The 17,426-nt window shown below is 43.9% G+C and overlaps 5 protein-coding genes and 2 long non-coding RNA genes across 18 annotated transcripts; 2 read left to right on the top strand and 5 right to left on the bottom strand.

Moving 5' to 3' along the window:
* Nucleotides 1–716: 716 nt before the first annotated feature.
* LOC6726684 (E3 ubiquitin-protein ligase MARCHF5) lies at nucleotides 717–2,649 on the top strand. Of its 2 annotated transcripts, none has more exons than XM_016176043.3 (4): nucleotides 717–903; nucleotides 971–1,499; nucleotides 1,558–1,754; nucleotides 1,815–2,649. In XM_016176043.3, the coding sequence occupies exons 2-4, from the start codon at nucleotides 975–977 to the stop codon at nucleotides 2,236–2,238; spliced, it is 1,146 nt and encodes a 381-aa protein (XP_016033177.1). In that variant the 5' UTR covers nucleotides 717–903; nucleotides 971–974; the 3' UTR covers nucleotides 2,239–2,649. The 2 variants fall into 2 exon arrangements, with proteins under 2 accessions (XP_016033177.1, XP_016033176.1); XM_016176042.3 differs by having other exon boundaries at nucleotides 718–903; nucleotides 1,812–2,649.
* Nucleotides 2,302–4,291, bottom strand: LOC27208475. Of its 3 annotated transcripts, XR_001600886.2 has the most exons (3): nucleotides 4,203–4,291; nucleotides 2,863–3,016; nucleotides 2,302–2,724 (listed from the first exon to the last, which is right to left on the bottom strand). It is a non-coding gene; the product is annotated as an uncharacterized LOC27208475 (long non-coding RNA). The 3 variants fall into 3 exon arrangements; XR_001600887.3 differs by lacking the exon at nucleotides 4,203–4,291 and having other exon boundaries at nucleotides 2,863–3,682; XR_005544308.2 differs by lacking the exon at nucleotides 4,203–4,291 and having other exon boundaries at nucleotides 2,867–3,682.
* LOC6726683 lies at nucleotides 4,071–6,687 on the top strand. Its single transcript, XM_016176044.3, has 2 exons — nucleotides 4,071–4,828; nucleotides 6,550–6,687. Exons 1-2 carry the CDS (start codon nucleotides 4,616–4,618, stop codon nucleotides 6,685–6,687), a joined length of 351 nt encoding a protein of 116 aa, XP_016033175.1. The 5' UTR covers nucleotides 4,071–4,615.
* On the bottom strand, nucleotides 4,670–6,039 carry LOC120285059. Of its 7 annotated transcripts, none has more exons than XR_006541970.1 (4): nucleotides 5,455–6,035; nucleotides 5,257–5,331; nucleotides 4,881–5,200; nucleotides 4,670–4,810 (listed from the first exon to the last, which is right to left on the bottom strand). It is a non-coding gene; the product is annotated as an uncharacterized LOC120285059 (long non-coding RNA). The 7 variants fall into 7 exon arrangements; XR_006541973.1 differs by having other exon boundaries at nucleotides 5,261–5,331; XR_006541972.1 differs by having other exon boundaries at nucleotides 4,698–4,835; nucleotides 5,455–6,039.
* Nucleotides 6,668–8,475, bottom strand: LOC6726682 (E3 ubiquitin-protein ligase TM129). Of its 3 annotated transcripts, none has more exons than XM_044923433.1 (3): nucleotides 8,237–8,475; nucleotides 7,748–8,128; nucleotides 6,668–7,695 (listed from the first exon to the last, which is right to left on the bottom strand). In XM_044923433.1, exons 1-3 carry the CDS (start codon nucleotides 8,378–8,380, stop codon nucleotides 7,099–7,101), a joined length of 1,122 nt encoding a protein of 373 aa, XP_044779368.1. In that variant the 5' UTR covers nucleotides 8,381–8,475; the 3' UTR covers nucleotides 6,668–7,098. The 3 variants fall into 3 exon arrangements, with proteins under 3 accessions (XP_044779368.1, XP_044779369.1, XP_002102093.2); XM_044923434.1 differs by having other exon boundaries at nucleotides 7,748–8,156; nucleotides 8,237–8,371; XM_002102057.4 differs by having other exon boundaries at nucleotides 7,748–8,475.
* Nucleotides 8,476–8,916: 441 nt separating this feature from the next.
* Nucleotides 8,917–11,043, bottom strand: LOC6726680 (protein Tube). The gene is made up of 2 exons (XM_016176095.3): nucleotides 10,363–11,043; nucleotides 8,917–10,295 (listed from the first exon to the last, which is right to left on the bottom strand). The coding sequence occupies exons 1-2, from the start codon at nucleotides 10,823–10,825 to the stop codon at nucleotides 9,370–9,372; spliced, it is 1,389 nt and encodes a 462-aa protein (XP_016033174.1). The 5' UTR covers nucleotides 10,826–11,043; the 3' UTR covers nucleotides 8,917–9,369.
* Nucleotides 11,044–11,688: 645 nt separating this feature from the next.
* LOC6726679 (contactin) lies at nucleotides 11,689–17,391 on the bottom strand. Its single transcript, XM_016176094.3, has 8 exons — nucleotides 17,140–17,391; nucleotides 15,856–16,794; nucleotides 14,118–15,803; nucleotides 13,654–13,820; nucleotides 12,723–13,595; nucleotides 12,499–12,667; nucleotides 12,298–12,431; nucleotides 11,689–12,242 (listed from the first exon to the last, which is right to left on the bottom strand). The coding sequence occupies exons 2-8, from the start codon at nucleotides 16,703–16,705 to the stop codon at nucleotides 11,949–11,951; spliced, it is 4,173 nt and encodes a 1,390-aa protein (XP_016033173.1). The 5' UTR covers nucleotides 16,706–16,794; nucleotides 17,140–17,391; the 3' UTR covers nucleotides 11,689–11,948.
* Nucleotides 17,392–17,426: the final 35 nt, after the last annotated feature.

The following is a 17,426-nucleotide window of genomic DNA, read 5'->3' as shown; positions in this document are numbered from 1 at the left end:
TCTTGTTTTGGGAAAATCTTTGGAACTGATAATTGGTTTTTTTTGTGTTTTTATAGTGCTTGTCTATGCACAATGTCACAACGTGAAAATAATGATACATCCCATAGTCGACATTTCTAGGGTGCAATTGAAATGGAATAATTGGAATTGTGGTAAAGAAAAATCAATTAATTCAAATATTTTAAACTTTTTATAATGTTATAACATTTGGTTTTCCAAAAGTTTTAAATTGCCAGCGGGATCGTTCCGGCATAAAAGAATCCGTTATTTAGGTATAGTACCCCCAAAGCATGTACATACTTACATATACGTACATACTATGTTAGGGTAAATTTCAAATATCGTGTATGACAAATAACTGCTTCTTTCCTTCTTTAACAGGTTGTGCACTAGGCAAAACAAAAAGTCGGTGCCAATTTCTTCTCCTCAATTCCCTCCGTTATTATTTTGTATTATTGGCGGAAAGATTCAGAAAAGTTTTTCTTTGAAATTTAAATGATGTATATTTTAAGTCAGTAGTGGACTAGGTAATAGAATTCAAATACGTGGGAATATTTCGTAAGTAGGCCGATTGTTAATAAAAATTATACAACGTATATAAGTTGTTGTCCTTCTGGAATCCCCCAGTTAAAAATAATATGACGAAATCCCACAAAAATATTTATGCTGCGATATCAGTGTGACCAGCGCAAGGGTAAGTTGGCGGCGACCTGGAAAATACAATCTGAGATCTGGTCCGTCCGAAAAATCATTGAAAGTGCCCTAGTAGAATAAATCAGATCGGGTTTATTTAGTTAGTTTTTATTTTCGTTGAACCACCCAAAATAAGAGTAAAGTTGAGAACTTTACATTCTTTAACCGAAAAAGGCGAATCAGCGCACAACAAAGCCGAGTGAGAGCAAAGTAAGCAGGACCTTAAGGTCGGGCCCCTGTGCATCGATAAACATAAGACATGGTGTTATACTTTCAGCGAAATGGCCGACAAAGCTGCAGCGCCCTCTGCGGACTGTGCGGCGCCATCTGTGGACTGTGCGACGCCTGCAGTACCAGCCGTGGAGGATCACACCACGCTGACCGTTCCACTTGCTTCAGCAAACAAAGCCACGGACGCTTCCACATCCACTGCCGTCCAAGTGGCCGTCGATGCGGGGGAGCCGGAACGGTGCTGCTGGATCTGCTTCGCCACCGATGAGGACAACCGTCTGGCGGCGTGGGTGAAGCCCTGCCAGTGCCGCGGCACCACCAAGTGGGTGCACCAGAGCTGTCTCTACCGCTGGATCGATGAAAAAACCCAGAAGGGTAACGCTCTACGCACTGTATCGTGCCCGCAGTGCCAAACGGAGTACATCATAGTGTTCCCGCAGATGGGCAAGCTTGGAGGTGCATTAGAGGCAATAGATAACCTCATCAAGCGCCTGAGCCCCTTCCTGGCGGCTGGTTTCTTCGTGGGCTCCCTGTACTGGACAGCAGTAACTTACGGAGCAGTTACATTTTTACAGGTAAAACCTATGATTTTTTTTAACCAGTTGTCATGCTAAGAGAATTCATTGTCTGTAGATCGTGGGACATGAGCATGGCATGTCCATAATGGAGGCTGGAGATCCGCTCGTTCTCCTTATTGGGCTGCCGGCTATTCCAGTGGGGCTCGTGCTTGGTCGATTGATTCGTTGGGAGGATGCATTGCTGCGCCTTATTCGAAACCGCGGGACGGTGGTGCGGAAGTTTCCTTTTGTAAGCCTTATTTATCCGAACCTGTAAGTGCATCAACAACGTCCGGGTTATCAGGCTCTTATTACCTTACTTTTTAACAGCAGCCAGGAAGAGGAGCAGCAAAGCATCAGCAATCCGGCCACACCGGCTCTCTCTGACCCCGTCTCGGCCACACGGGTCTTCTGCGGCGCTCTCTTGCTGCCCACCATATCGTCGATCGTGGGACGTATTCTCTTTGACACAGTTGATAACACATTGCATCGTACTCTTCTTGGAGGTCTGACCTTTATAACGGTCAAGGGAATTCTGAAAATTTATTTGAAGCAGAAACAGTACGGCCGCCGCAAGAAGCGCCGAATTGTGGACTACACTGAGGAAAATATTCGCAACTTCATGCATCGCAACAATAACTCGGCAGCAGCGGCGCGGCAGGAAAGGCTGCCCGAGCAGAGGCCAGCGCCTCCAGCGGAGCGAAGGGACGCTGTAATCACTCGCCAACGCGGCGATAGTGGTGGCAGCGTTGTCTAGAAGTTATTGGTTTCAACTGTAGGGCCACCTATTTTCTACGAGTTATGGTTTGTTTTAAGTTAATTGTTTTACCTCTTGCACTTTCAAGACACTCGCATGACCACCTAATTTAGGTGGACAAAATTTTTGAATTGTCTGCAGATAACAACGCTAAATTTATTGTTGAAGTACACTATGTTAATGGCCGGAAAATAAATGTACATTAAAACTAGACGCTGACTAGCCCTGGAAAATATTTTGTGAAAAATCCGCCATGTCCTTGCGTAGATATAACATTGATATAGAAGATAAAGGATTTATATATGTATATGCTTCCACACCTTTGAATTTATACGTTACCCTTTTTGTAAATTAAAAAGTTGCCCCTGTAAATAAATAATACCCTCGGCTGTGGGTGAAGTTTAACCATTATGTATAGTGTACAGAAAAGTTGTAGTGCTCATTCATTGCTATCCAAATCGGTGTTGTCAGTTTTGATTGCAGGTGCTAGTTTTGAAGGTGGAACAAATGAATGTGTTAATAATGCGTTTACTAAACCCTAAGGCCCTCGCCGCTGCTGAGTCACTAAGATTCTTGATAATGAATCCGCACAGTAACCGCCCGGCTGGCAAAGCTTGTTTTTACCTACGTAGAAGATGTGAGTTTTTGCATCTGACCAGTTTGCTGTTCTGAATCATATACAACTCATGTACCCTTCCTTTAACTTGGCTTCGAAGTTCGAACGATCGAGCGAATCATTATGGGAAAAGGCGTTCAGTTTGGCGTATGCGTATGGTAGCTAAAGCGAAGACAAAATATACTGTTAAAGAACTGTCCGCGAAGTGAACGCTCCAAAAAGCGATCTAATCATTTATAATTGTTAGCAAGTTGTTGTTTGTTTTGTCTATTTGCGCTTATCATCGGGAGCACAGGTAAGATACGTGTGTGCATTTGGTAGATACGCTGAAGTGCGATGAGTGATCACGATTCCGCGACAAAGACTCTCAGATACCCTTCTGTTTACCAATTGAATGTATTTGTGAATTAACCAATACTGATGTGTGAACTAACCCTTCCGAAATTCCATTTTGAAAACCAATTTTGAATAAGCCATCGAGAGTATAGATGACAAATGTCTTACTCTTTAGCCAGTTCACGATCTTGGTCAGGGTGTAGAATAGGCTTACTAGAAAACTTTGCCATAAGCCAATACATATCGCTTACTTTTGTCATACACATACAAAAATATAATACTAGTGACCTGAGATGCCGGTTTAGCTTTAGACTATGACTTGATAAAGCTCATTACCAGATGGTATTCTGATACTTTTTCTTACCAACATACTAATCTTAATAGCAAAAAGCTAATCCATTTTTAAAAACTGTGAAATTGAGTGTTTCTGCTTGTTTTAGTTTTCTATTTATGTGTGCTCTATTCTATTCTTTCTTAGATGTTGGAAATAAAAAAAACCTTTATTATATATATTATTACCTTTATAAAATTACGTTATTATAAAGTGGCAACCGCACCCTCAATATACAAAACACCTGTTGTCACGACTTTTATAAATACATTTTATAAAATGCACTTACTTGGCGGTAGTCTTTAACGAAATATTTACTTGTCCACTGCAGATTTGTATTAAATAATGCCGAATAAGTACATTGTATTTAGTGCATTTTAAAAATCAAGTGCCACAAAAGTTTCAATTCTATTGGTATCCGTTAGGACTGAACAACCACTGCAGATTTTCTATACCTCGTGTATGCATTAGTAGTTAGTGAACGTCGCTTTCCTGGTGCGCTTCACCAGTACGTAAAATTAAGGTTTCGTAATAGAAAAGAATGTATATTTTAAAAAATATTCTGTTAGCCTCAAAATCGCATGAATGTTTATATTAATAGGTGGTTTCGGTCAGCACTGGTGGCACAATTCAAATTCACATATATTGGCGTGTGTGTTGCGGTTGTGTGGCCTGGCTCACCTGTTTAGGCCTTCAGGAGCAAACTCACATGCTCTGGAGCTGCGGTGGAAAGAGTTTCTGGTGACTGCTCTCTTCGACTTCATTACTCCATCGGTTGTTCTTTGTGGCGGCGTGCCGTAGCGGGAATCGGCGTCGGGTGGTTGTCATTTGGCTTCTTTGCTGGCAGAAGCAGCAGTCGCAGAGCACAAGCTCCACTGGAACCACGCGCGACGGCATTGGATTCGGACCAACTTGGCCGACACGAACGCAACCAAAACAAAAGACATCCGAACCGGTGGAAGTGCGAGTTCGACTGTTGCCCTGTGTTCGCTCTTATCAGCTGGAGTAGCAATATCGGAACCACCGTTCCCAAAAAAAGAAAAAAGAACGAATCCGAACTAATTCGACTTGCAGTTGGTCCTCTTCCGGACACCATGAGCAAAGCCAAGTCAACCACCCACGAGCCGACGATCCACTACTTGGACAGTGTGCTGAGCGATGAGGAGAAGCGGTGCGCCTATGGCCACCAGTGGCGCAACTTCTCCATCTCCCGATCCGGACGCTTTCGTTCGAAGAACAAGAAGCGGGATGCGGTCGACGGAAAGTTCTTTGACGGAGGATCAGGATCTCTGCAGGACATCGAGAAGGTGTGCCCTTTTGCGCATTTCATTACTGTAGCTATACACCATACCAACTCACCTTTTAGAACCCATATCTAACAAACACTAAGTGAGCAGCCCGTTTTGCGAATCGCGTTCGTGATTTGCGGGTGTGAGTTGTGTATCTGCGATTGCCAATCTGCACCGCTTCTAGTTCGCTAGTATTGGTCGCAACAAAGTTAGGAATACTGTGTTCAGTTAGATTTCCAAGTGCTGCATCGGAAATGCTCGTCTAACAATCGGAAGCGGCATTCTTGGGGCAAGGAATAAGCTCGGGACCTGAAGTCATTTTCTGATGGTTGAGCGATTCGATCTGAGATACAAAAGCGATTTTGAAGATCGATACTGTAAGGATAAAACCTGCATAGGTCCAGATTTGAAGATGTCGTGTTAAATCATATTGATGTTGTATTTACATACGAATGTTCTCAAACTTTTCGCAGAGTTAACATGACAGTTTAACCAATAATCTAGTATTTTTGTACTTTACCCTTGGGTGCGAAAATTTGCAAAGATTTATATGTAAAGAAAAAGTAAGTGACGATAAGATTAGATTGTTAAGGGATTTTGTTTTTTCTTGACTTGAAATAATTTACAGAAATCGAGATTTTCACCTTAAAAACACTGTACTATGTTTAATATGTATAGAAAAAAAGAACATCAGCATTAACGAATGCTAAATGTTTAAAAAATATGAACGGTTCAGAAAAACAAGAGGTGTCACTCAAGCTAATGGGTATTTTCGGGGTAATTTGTTAATAAAATACAAACAGTGTCAGTTCGGTTTGAGTGCTAAAATCAGGTCTACTACATTCGGAAATCCACGTAAATTCTGCGAACCTTTTAAAGAAAGAAAGACAAATAAGTTAAGATATGGATTAGTTTACATCCTTTAGTCACAACGGTCTATGCCAACAACAATTCTAAATTTTGTCTGAAACTCAAATGTGGAGTTTTGGAATATACATTGGGTGCGAAATGTGGAGTACTTGGCGCCCAAGAAAGGTAACGATGTGTAAGTAATTCGTGGATACATTGTTACTCGCTTGATATGAAGGAAAGTATTCAAGTATAGGTTTTTATTTTACATCAGCATCACAATAGTCACCTTATGTCCATATGCTTCACCATTGATTTCCATTATGATTTTCCAATTGGCAAGTGAAATAAAAATAAAAATAAAAAAAGGAATTGTATTCCAGATACTCGCAAGGCCAAATGGTATACCAAATTAGTTTAAAAGTATGTTTTAGGTAGAAGGAAAAGTTTCCGACCAAATAAAGCTGAGTCGATATGGCCATGTCCGTGTATTCCTATAAATGTCTAGGGATCAATGCTTGAAAGTTGAGTGTACTTCCAAGCTCATTCTAACGCCCTTAAGCCGACCAAAACAGTCATGCCTGCACTTTAATATATATTTTATTTTATGTTCATTTAATTAGTTGTCTAGCCATTTTTTGCACAAAAACATCTCAAGCCGCAAAATGCCCATAATATTTAGAAATGTTACATTTTTATTCTAAAGCGATGAATTTTACTTTGGTGTTTTCTAAGAAGGTATACAAACATTTACCTTCAATGGGAGGTTTTGAAAATCTGCTATTGAGAAATCAGCTAACCTCAAATGTCACATTTTTTCCGCCAAAATTATAATATTTAATTTTGAAATGAAAGCTACTTTAAAGACTAACTAATGACTATTTTTTAAGGTCTCAAATTGCACTTCGAAAAGCACATCCAAGTGCGTCGCCCCTGCGACAGGACCGATGACGCCTTCAGCTAATCAGGCAAGAAGCCAACGTGACCAGGTTGAGAGCTATAAAAGTGTTTACGAAACGAATTTATAGATCTTTAATATGTATTTCCATTACTTATCATGCACATGTATATAAATTAGCATGACGCCTTTTTTATCAGATTGAGAGCACAAAGAGAATAAGACGCAGTAAGATAGTGGACTTATTGCACTACAGGTTTCCTATGCAGAGCATATTAAGGCATATTTCTCATATGAGCACTCTCTGTTTATGCTTAGATCAATTGTACTTAAGTAAAACGAAAATATTTGACATTCTAGCTTGCTTAGATTGTTAAAGTATTAAAAAGTGATAATTGCACTAATTACTATGCATACTTATAAGTTTATAGCTATATAATTGTACGTCTTACTGTATTGAAAATGATTACACTTAAATAAGACCAATAAAGAACCAGGTTCGATTTAAAAGTCCTTTAATCGAGTCTCTAACAGTCATAAATCACGTGGTGTCATCAGCATCTTCTCCGGTGCCTTGACTCTGAGTATTGTTGGTTGCATCGACTGTGGGTGTGATGTAGCTGACATCAAGCACACAAAACCTGGCTCGGCACATTGGGCATGTGCACTTCTGCTCCAGCCACACCTCGCGATCCACGTCGCTTTGGCGAGCGGCAAACCAGCGAGCTAGGCACTCCACGCACCACATGGGCCGGCAGTAGCAGTTTGAGCAGCACGCCCCATCCGCCAGGGGAGCGCCATTGCGATCAAAGTCGGCACACTGCTTGTGGATCTTGGTGTTTGGTTCGTTTAGCATGCAGGCAAAACACTTTTCCGTAGTAGCGTCCTCTGGAAAAATGGGATTTAGGGCGACTTGCGCCTTGAAGACGTCCACAAAGCGGTCTATAACATTGCGGTGGAACTGAATGTTCGAGGGAATTGCGATGGGTCGTCGGACACGGTTCTCTAGATTCCTAAACTCCAGGGCATTAATTCGTATGTGGAAGTCGCTCACACCCTGCCTCATTGGTCGCACAATAATGCTTATCATCTGCAAGGTGTCGTTTTGGTCTTGATGCGATATGTTGTAAGTCTCTGCCTGCGGAAAAAATATTAGTGTTGCACTTACAAAGGAATCGTGTCTAACTGACCTTAGCTACGCTGAGCGACGTGTTGCTCTGATGGGCAAAGTGAACATTGTACATGGTGGTTTTTATTATCCAGTTCTGCGTGGCAATCACCGAGCTGATGGAATTCAGCTTTTTCTTGTATATTTCCGGTCGCCGGAACTCTGTACCAATTTCGCTGGCCACGGCACTGTAGCTGCCCGGCGTGATGGAGTACTTGGTGAGCGCCTTGCTGATCGGGTGCCGACGCCAGTTTTGCTGGTGCCAGTTGAAGATCAGAGCGGGCATCGCCAGAACGGCCAACACACTGAACCGCTGGGCGGTTTTCCACGTAAGCGTTTTAAACGCCACAGCTTCCTGGGGCATGGGGAAATCCGGGTCCAGGTCGGAGTCCTCCAGGGGCTCCTGCGTGGCGAAGACGGAGAACTTGAGCCTATGGATAAGAAAGTAGGAGAAGGGCAGACAGGAGTGCACGAAGAGATTCAGCGAAGTGCGGCGCTGGTGGTAGCCTACAAAGTCCAGGTACTCCTCTCCCAGGAACCGAGCGAACAACTGCTCGATGGTGAATCCCAGGCGTTGGAACTCCTCTGGAGGGTAGATGATCACCATGCACAGCAGGAAGTAAAACAGATTGAATAGCAGCTCCGACTCGTCCATGTTGCGAATATTTTCGGATTTTGTTTAACTCAGTGGTTTTGTCGAACACAAGAGGTGCCCAACAAATTCCCGATTATTGTTCTTAGGATATCGATATTATGAATGACACGCGATAGCACGGGACCAATATCGTACCGCGCCCGCCAAAGCGAATGAGAATTTAAATGAAAACAAGGTGCGATACATTTTTAATGGTCGTCAGTTTGAAGATAGACTAAATTCTGCATGCCACGTGGGGGTTTTTTTTTTTAATGCTGTTAGCTGTTTCGAACAACAAAAAATAAAAATAACAACTTTGCAAATATACGAAAGGGCAAGGGACATGCCCTCCGAGGATAACGGTAAGAGTAAATTTTGTTACGGAACAAATGCATTCGTTTATACGAAACCTAATAAAGTAAAATGTTTTCTACCGAGAAAAACTGTCGCCTTAAACTTCTGAACTTGCAGCCCTGAAAATGGCTTTGACTTAAGTTGTCATGTGTATATATTATCCTCAAGATCAAGATCAATGCACAAGTCGGAAAAACAGACAATAATGTTTTCAAAAATATTTTATTTGTATTTAGCCATTATATCTTACTTGTGAAATATTTTAGGCAACAATCAATTAATAACGGCCAATGTCATGAAATCGCAGTTTGTCCCAAGACAAAACTGTCACAGAAACCCATTTTGCGTTTAAGGAAATTTATACTAGAAAAAGAAGGAGTATTTTGTAAGTATACAAAATTTGTTAAATTTTGGTATTGGGTTATGGCTTTCTTGAAACGGAAATATTTGATATTGCCGTACTTGTCATGTACTGTCACGGCTACCGACGTGATATGAACAAATCTTGCACTGAATCTTAGATTCTAGTTGGACCTCATGCATAACATAAGAAGGTCCACACCCAGCTGCCAATATGGACACACAAATAAATACATCTGGGTTGCATAAGTTATCGAAGGGAATGTCATCTCCGCTCCGATGGGCGGTGCTTTTATCTATTGCTGCAGCTCACTCAAGTCTGGAATGTTGCAAGCGTAATCGTCGTTTGAGGTGGAGCTGGAGTCGTTGGTCAGCTCAAAGCTGTTATCACCGCTGGTGCCAGTAACCGTTGTCAGGCTGGAGTCATTGTTTGAGTTCTGCTGCTCTGAGTTACTCAGGTTTGGCAAGAAGGCATCTGGGTACTCTTCCTCTCCATCCTCCTCACCATCGTTATCATCGTCATCATCTTTGCTCAAGCTGCTGGAGCTGCTTCTGCTCTCAGGACGCAAAGTCTCCCTGCTGTCTTTACTTATGTTCAAGGCGCTTATCATTGGCAAGTTGTTCGAGCACACCGTTGATGTGGTAGCCGTTGGAGCTTTCGCTGGAGCGTGATTTGGTCGAGAGCTTACATCTCCAGAATTCTCAATTAAAAGAGTGATTCGCGGAATGTTTGGCGGATCCGTTGAGCTAGTTCTGTTGCTTGGGTTGTCCGACACAGTTGCCCCCAAATCACCAGAGTTCGCAATGAGTATAGACAGATCGGGGATGTTCAGCGGTCGTGGCTGCAGCACTGGCTCTTGAATTTGTTCGCTGGGATTGAGAATTGTCAGATTGGGCACATTCGGGATGGTCGTCGACGTGGTCCCGGTGCCTGTCAATGTGGCAAAGTTGGAGTTAGTAGCACTCCTTGGCTGTCGTCGAGGTGGCGCTATGGGAGGGGTGTTTCCTGACGGCTGCGGCACACTCTTGTCCTGCCTCACAATGTCTTTTTCAAAGTTGTCCAGGTTGAGGCCAACGCTACCTTGAGCGGCCGCCCCAAGAGTGGCAGTGCTTGGCTGGTATTTAAGGCTCAGCCCCTCGTTGTCCACTTCCATTTCCTCTTCCAGCAGCTCAAGGCTTATAAGCGCACCGGGACCGTCAACGGGCCGAGCAGGGGTGGACTCTAGAGTAGTCAGCGGATACAATTTTTTCTAGTTTTGTCAGTTTAGGATAAAAATAATCAGACTTACCGTTTAGGAAGTCTAGTGCCACAAAGTCTGCCGCACTGAAGAGCTCTGCCTGCACCAGAAGTTGGAGCAACACCCCAACCGTGGGCCGCTCGTTGAGCTTGCCAGAGGTCTTCCACTCGTCGATCATCATCTGGGACTTGCTTTGGTCCGGCGGTAGTCGGTTCGCAGCCTCGTCAATCTGGAACACGTCCTGCGCAGTGTACTTAAATCCCTTTTTGATTTCCGCCGGAAAATTTAGGCATCCGGCTCCGCTGCAGGCCTGCACATCCATGCCCTTGGGTATGATCGACATCAGTTTGCGCCAGCATGAGTTCTCGTCTAGTATTTTGGCAAGCCGGTAAATGTCATTGTCCTCGACGCGTCGCAGCTCCGTGTTGCGGGAATACTTCGAGGATAAGCCTATGGCGCCGTTGCTTCCGTTCACCTGCACGCCCATTCCGCATCCGTTCCAGCCATACGCCATTGTGTTTCCCTAGCTACCCAGGATAACCTTACGGGAGAGCCTTTGCCTCTGGCAGGTCGATGGTTCAAGTTCCCAGATGTCCAGTGCGATTGTATGTGATTTGCGCTATAAAACCATGTTTGCATCTATCTACTCTCTCTATGTTTTTGCTAATGCCCGCAGCGAGCAGTATCGCAGTATTGCAGTGTGACCGAGTCGGACCCGCAGCACCATTCCATATTAGATTCGTCATGTAATATTAGGGGGATTCCCGAAGCTGAAGCTGTGGTATTTTCGCATGCGGAAAATAGCTAGCCATTTGCAGTACTGCACTAATTTTGAAAGCAAAGAAATAAAAAACCAAACGTTTTTTTTCATTATGGCATATTTCATTAATGACATATTCCGGTGTCGAGAGCAATAAAAGTAACCCCACCGCTAGATGGCGCTCGTTTGTAATTGTAGAAGAACAGCACCTGGTAGAAAGGAAATTCGAATAGAGACATTTCTGACCATATATGTACATATATATAAGTATTAAATATTCTTAATCAGTAAAAACAGCCAAGTCGATATAGCCATGTCCGTCCTTTTCTACGCAATATATTCCCTCAGTTTTAGAACGGTCGCGAAGAAATAGCAGCAAAATAAATAATCGGAAATCGAAAAAGAAACACTCCTAGTAGTTTGTTGTACTTCCTGAGATCTCGACGTCCATACAGAAGGACATGGCCAGATCAATCCTGATCGTACGCTTGATACACTCTATACGGAAGCAAACGCTTTCTTCTGACTGCTGCATACTTTTCAACGAATCTAGTATACTCTTTTACTCCACGAATATCGGGTATAAACAATTATTCCAAGTAAAGAAATTAGGGCTATTTCTATTTTGGGTTCAGCAACATACTGAACCATATAAATTTATTAATATTTATTTTTTGATAAAATTTTAGAATTTATTTTTTGAAAAAGTCTATAAAATGGACGGAATTGCATTTACATATATCAATTAAGGGGCTTACAAGAGAGCACGGATGGAATGTAGTTCTTTTTATAGCTTCACTTACTCAAATATAAGGTCACTTCTCAGTATATGTATGTTCTTACTGCCTAAAATTATGGATCTTAATTTGTGCTGCATTCAGTGGCTTGTGTAGAGAAAGGTGCTAATGAGTAGCAATGTGCTTAAGATAAGGGCCGTATTGATGTTGTGGCCATGACGGGTATCTGCACCGTTGCGCGTGGTCTTGCCCATCTGGAAGTGTAGAGTTGGACTGGACATGCGACCGTCTCCTCCATTGCTGTATGCGAGGACTCGCATGTTGTAGCTCTTCCCTGGCGTCAGATTGTTGATGTACGACTCCAGTTTCTGTCCGATTGGCACTATGGTATTGTTGGCCGTGATCATGTTCTGGTCCGATTCCCAAATGCGAACCTAGAAAGTTTCAGACTGTAATCGATTTTCTTGGCAACGGTGCCGGGAAGCGTACCTTATAACCTTCTACTGGTTCCTCATCTTGCGAAGGTGAAACATATCTCCAGACCACCCGCACGGTAGACGGGTTTATTCCATACACGTGAACCGAAGATGGCGGCTTTTGCGGGGCCTTTCTATATGTTCGTTCTAAAAAGCATGGTGTTTAAACATTTTCTTTAAATGGTTTCATGGTTTAAATGGTTTCATTACACACCTTCAAAGCGTTCGCTTTCAGGTCCTTCCCCTGCAGCATTGTAAGCCATGACTTTAACAAAGTAGTAAGTATCTGGTTGTAGACCTACGATAAGCGCCCAATTCCTTGTAGTACGTGACAGGTAGTACACCGAGTCTTCTTCCTGGTGCGTCGTTTTCCAGTACTTCAACTGATGAAAGAAAAGGGTTTTAAAAATGCAACGGAGTTAAGTGCAGTAACCATACCCTGTGGCCAATCAGTTTGCCACGAATGTTTTCACGCGACATGTCTATAGGTTGCCAAGTGACATTAAAGCAAGTAGAGTTGTAGGCGAGCGCAATGGGCTTTTGAGGAGCCACCTGTGGCATGTCCTCAGCGGAGTGTATGACAGCTATTTCACTCTCCGGTCCCTTGCCAACGTTGTTAATGGCTTGCACCTTGACTTCGTACTCCGTATAGTAGTTATTAAGAGGAATATTAACCACAGCCACGCCCATGTGATCCTGTTTTTTTATTTCGTCAGATGCCCATTCAATGGCTCCCTTGAGCTTCCAAAACACCTTATAGTGTATACCGTGGCTATGCTGCTCTTGCGGCAGCAGCGGATCCCAGGTAATAGTTAGGTCGCCAATCTTTCCACCTCCACCACCCACGTTTCGCGGGGCTATGTACGGCTTGTCCTCATAGGTGCTGTAAATTGGCGATGGGGCCGAGGGCGTTCCGATTCCCAGATCGTTTACGGCAGTAACGCTAAATTCGTAAGCCGACCACGGCGTCAGATTGACAACCTCGGCTTGCTGGCGAGAGGTGTATCGATCTACCTCTCGCGCCTGCACATGGGTCGACACATTAACCCAGGTGCGATTCCAGTTTGTACGGCCTAGGATGTTGTAGTAGCGGATCGCACGACCGTTGTTCGATCCATCCACCCACTCAATGATGGCCTTCGTCTTACTTATCTGTATGACTTGAACGCCACCAGGAGCGCCAGGAGCTCCCTCAATAGAAACACTGGTCTTGCTGCTAATTTCGTTTACTGCCGACTTGACAACGCATTCGTAGTCCCCGGCATCGCGCATGCTGGTGTTATGCACTGTCAATCTGTTCCAGTCTACAATCTGCAATAAAAAAATGTTGATATAAGGCCAGGTTTAGTGCATAATAAAATTAGCTTACGATACGTCCGGTGCCGTCATGATTGTTTTTTAAGACTTCACCGTTGTGTTTCCACACATAAGCAATGTCCAGCAGTTCATCAAAGGCAGCCTCGCAATGCAAGAAGATTAAGTCGTGTTCCTTGGAAACGATTCGTTGTGGAGGGGTTTCAATGAAACGAATTTCCTCTGCAAATAATTGAATAATAAGTTTAAATAAGGCTAAAAATATTTCAAATATTTGACTACAAAATTAGTTGGTCATTTATTAATCATTTTACTATATAACAATTCAAAGAACAACAATTTCAACGAAGTTCTCTTAACACAGAATTTTATCAAAATAAATAAATATATATTATTCATAAAACATATATAAATTTACTTTTTTAAATAAAACCCTCTAGCATCCTATTTAGGAATCACAAGTAGCTTTTTTTGACAAAATAGAATTTTTTTTGAATATGAATGACATTTTCTACTTACGCAATACAATAACACGCGCGTGCGATTCGTCGGTGCCCGCTTGGTTTGATGCAATACATGTGTAAATACCCTCATCGTCCCGCGACGTGGGTGCTATTGTCAGGGTACCACTGGGCAGAATGCGCCGGTGGCCTCCCGAGCCAATCACTTGTCCATCCTTCTTCCATTGAAACTTAGGGCGTGGAGCGGCTTCCGGGTCGCACACAATTGTCGTATTGCCGTTGTAAACAGCATAGACTTCAGATTCGAGGGGATGCTTTTTAAAGGACGGCTTCATAGACAGCACTCGGAGCTGCGCCGAAGAGAAGGAGGTCTTCAGTTGGTTTTGGGCACCACATTGGTACATTGCGTCGTCCTTATCCTTTTCTAGGAATTTAATGGTTAACACATTGTCCTGGATAATGTATCGGTCGCGATTAATATTCGCTGGGTCGAGTCGTTCGGCATTTTTGTACCACGTGTAATTCGCGTCCGGAATAGCAAATGCCTCGCAAATGAAGGTCACGTCACTGTTGTAGTCTTTTATCATGTCTTTAAGAGGTATGGTAAATTGTGGGCGCATTTGAATATTGATGTATATGCTCTTCATAAGTGTCTTCCGGGGATTGGTAATCGTGCAGGAGTACTCGCCGTTGTCGTTCGTTGTCGCATTTTGGATTATTAAGACACGCCCATAGTTGATCGTGTAGGCGTTGCGTTGGAGAGGTAGGCCTTGGCGGGTCCAATTGTACGACGGAATGGGGTAACCGAAAGCCATGCACTCCAGTCGAATCTCGTCACCTGCCACTGGCGCCTCAGGAAATACTTTGGGGAAGGTGTTGGCAAATATCAGCGCTTGATAGTTGCTGTTGGGGGTAACGCGCAACGGAAAGAAGGGACCGTTGCGACCGGTGTCCGACACAAGGGTCTGCACGGTGCACGAGTAGTTGGCTCTGTCCACAGTTTCTATGAAGGAGAAGTAAAGGGCACCATCGCGGGAGACGAATACGCGTTGATCCTCCTCCACGAAGTTGGGAAAATAGTCTCGAGCCCAGTAATAGCGTACGTCGGGATAGTGCTGCGGGGGGTCGCAGAATATGGATTTGCCCCAATTCATCTCGCTTGTCTCCGCAGACCGTTTTAGATTGAACTCCATAATGAAACCGAAGTTTAAATGCGCGCTTTCGGATCGAATGCGCCCAAATTTGTTTTCTGCCACACAATGATACGCGCCCTGGTCCAGCGCTTGCTTTGGCTCGTAGATAATCAGGTTGCCTCCTGATATGGTGTACCGATCCTGCGCCAGGGGATCAATCTTTTGGTACTCGAGTCTGTCGTCTACGTATACCTCTCGGTACCATGTGTATGAAGGGGTTGGATACCCGTTGGCCAAACAGCTAAGAGTTACATCATTAATCAGGCGATTCTTGTTCACATCGAAAGTCGTGTCGTTTGGCTGCTTTACGAAATAAGGACCCCGTGGAATCCGTTCCATGTCGTTTATATCGAGTCCATAGTGGTAGGGGCGCTTGTCGTCTAACTTTATGTTGACATTGTCTGAGCTGTATAGTACTTTTGACTCGCATATAAAGAGATTTAGTTCAATTTCATATGCTGGCATAAACATCCACCGATCCCTTTTCTTTGAGAAGGCGTACACAACGCGATCGCGCACATATCGGTTGTCTCCATACGGCTGGTTGGGACCTGTAAAGAAACGATGTTTAGCAAATCGACATTTTCAAATAGTGAAACTTGCCTATAAAGCCGCGAAGGTTATTTTGATTGCGCTGATTAACAGTCCCCGGAAGCGAGTTGTAAAACTGATTTGGATTATTGATATTTTGGTTGTTAAGATCGTTTTGCACAAGGAATCTATTGTCGTGCAGATCTTCGTTTTCCAAGGGCACCTGCTCGTCCATGGAAAAGGAGTCTTCAATCTGGACTAACTGGGTGTTGTCATCGTTGACCCAATTCAACGGGCCCGTTTGCCGGGCGGAGATGAAGAATCGGTTCTGTCGTTGATTCTGCAGGATGAGATTCTTGAGTATAAACGAGTGCTTCTCTACATTATCCACGTTTATCAGGTCGGCATTGTACGCCTTGCAGATCTTTTTAGCCTCTGCCCAGTTGCGCTTGGGCGAGCGGATGAAGCGATAGCACGTCTGTCTGAACGAGACCCAGTGCTCCGGGCAAAAGTTATCTTCATCGGTATAGGCGTCCCGGTAGCTGACACCTGCTGAACCTATGCTGTTCCGATTAAAGGGGTCGTACTGTGGGCCGAGTCCGCCGAGGTTGTTTCCAGGCCCGACCACATTGCCGCCAAGGCCCCCACCTCCTGCCCTGCCGTCATAGTACCCGTTGTAGGTATTGGGGTTCTGTCCGTCGAGCAGCGTATTGTCGAACTGGTTGGGGTCAGCGCTTTGCTGTCCAGTATACAGGGGATTATATCGCGGAGAGTAATCCTTGTTGTAGCTAGGCTGATAGCTCTGAGGCTGCTGCCCCGACTGCGGATCCGGATCCGGCAGGTTTTCGGGCAACTGGGGCGTGGTCTGGCCAACTAAGTTGAGCACAAAAATACCCGCCAGAAGGCCGATTTTTGCTAGCATAGTTGGTCCTTAGTTACAATAGAGTGGGCACTGGTTCAGATGTCGCGCAGCAGACTAAAGGCACATTTTGCTGTGGAATTCGATAGTTTCTGAAAGCAGAACGAAAGAATGTTCTTGTTTATTTTGCCCCTCTAATGGCATAAACAAATTTAATATAAACAGATCTGTCGATCGCAGGTCATTCAAATGTGTGATACGATGTGTCAGCACGCGTATATACAAATGTACATACGTTTGTGTGTGTGTATGTGCTTAGGCGTGGTCGTAAGCCGCGATTGATCTTCGATCAACTGACTTTTTGGATTATTCAAACACACTTTAGTGGTGTTTCCTATCGATTAAGGGCAGTTTTAATTCACTAAGGAAGGGGGCTCAATCCAAGTGAGCCGTTTCAGCAAAACTAATTGATCGCATAGGCAAACACTTAACCACACCTTAATTACGACTTCAGGACACAGCACATGAACGACTCGAAACGCAACCACTGCGAGATGCTCCTGCTGACAAAAAATTCACTAGTTGTGCGGATTCGGACAAAAGAAGTATCAGAATCAGGCAATTTACAGCTTTTTAAATTATAGATTAATTAAATAAAAACAAAACAGCCCAAAGCTGAGTCGACCAGCAATTAGGTATGCGCAAGCCACGACTGTGAGCTACGCTGCCATCGATGGTGCGATAGAGGCATCGATAGGCATAGTCGATATCCCGCTGTAATCGC

This window comes from Drosophila simulans, chromosome 3R (genome assembly GCF_016746395.2).
Source record: "Drosophila simulans strain w501 chromosome 3R, Prin_Dsim_3.1, whole genome shotgun sequence".
Classification (NCBI taxonomy): Eukaryota; Metazoa; Arthropoda; class Insecta; order Diptera; family Drosophilidae; genus Drosophila; species Drosophila simulans.
This window is presented reverse-complemented; position numbering and strand designations above follow the sequence as displayed.

Bases quoted from the DNA above. Each gene is read 5' to 3' on its own strand.
- LOC6726680 (XM_016176095.3), bottom strand. From the start codon at position 10,825: ATGGCGTATGGCTGGAACGGATGCGGAATGGGCGTGCAGGTGAACGGA. The intron at 10,296-10,362 runs GTAAGTCTGATT...TGACTACTCTAG, and splicing joins GGCACTAGACTTCCTAAACG to AGTCCACCCCTGCTCGGCCC.
- LOC6726684 (XM_016176042.3), top strand. From the start codon at position 975: ATGGCCGACAAAGCTGCAGCGCCCTCTGCGGACTGTGCGGCGCCATCT. The intron at 1,500-1,557 runs GTAAAACCTATG...CATTGTCTGTAG, and splicing joins GAGCAGTTACATTTTTACAG to ATCGTGGGACATGAGCATGG. The intron at 1,755-1,811 runs GTAAGTGCATCA...ACTTTTTAACAG, and splicing joins AGCCTTATTTATCCGAACCT to CAGCCAGGAAGAGGAGCAGC.
- LOC6726683 (XM_016176044.3), top strand. From the start codon at position 4,616: ATGAGCAAAGCCAAGTCAACCACCCACGAGCCGACGATCCACTACTTG. The intron at 4,829-6,549 runs GTGTGCCCTTTT...CTATTTTTTAAG, and splicing joins CTCTGCAGGACATCGAGAAG to GTCTCAAATTGCACTTCGAA.
- LOC6726679 (XM_016176094.3), bottom strand. From the start codon at position 16,705: ATGCTAGCAAAAATCGGCCTTCTGGCGGGTATTTTTGTGCTCAACTTA. The intron at 13,821-14,117 runs GTAAGTAGAAAA...AATTATTTGCAG, and splicing joins CGCGCGTGTTATTGTATTGC to AGGAAATTCGTTTCATTGAA. The intron at 13,596-13,653 runs GTAAGCTAATTT...TTTTTATTGCAG, and splicing joins ATGACGGCACCGGACGTATC to ATTGTAGACTGGAACAGATT.
- LOC6726682 (XM_002102057.4), bottom strand. From the start codon at position 8,380: ATGGACGAGTCGGAGCTGCTATTCAATCTGTTTTACTTCCTGCTGTGC. The intron at 7,696-7,747 runs GTCAGTTAGACA...TTTTTTCCGCAG, and splicing joins CGTCGCTCAGCGTAGCTAAG to GCAGAGACTTACAACATATC.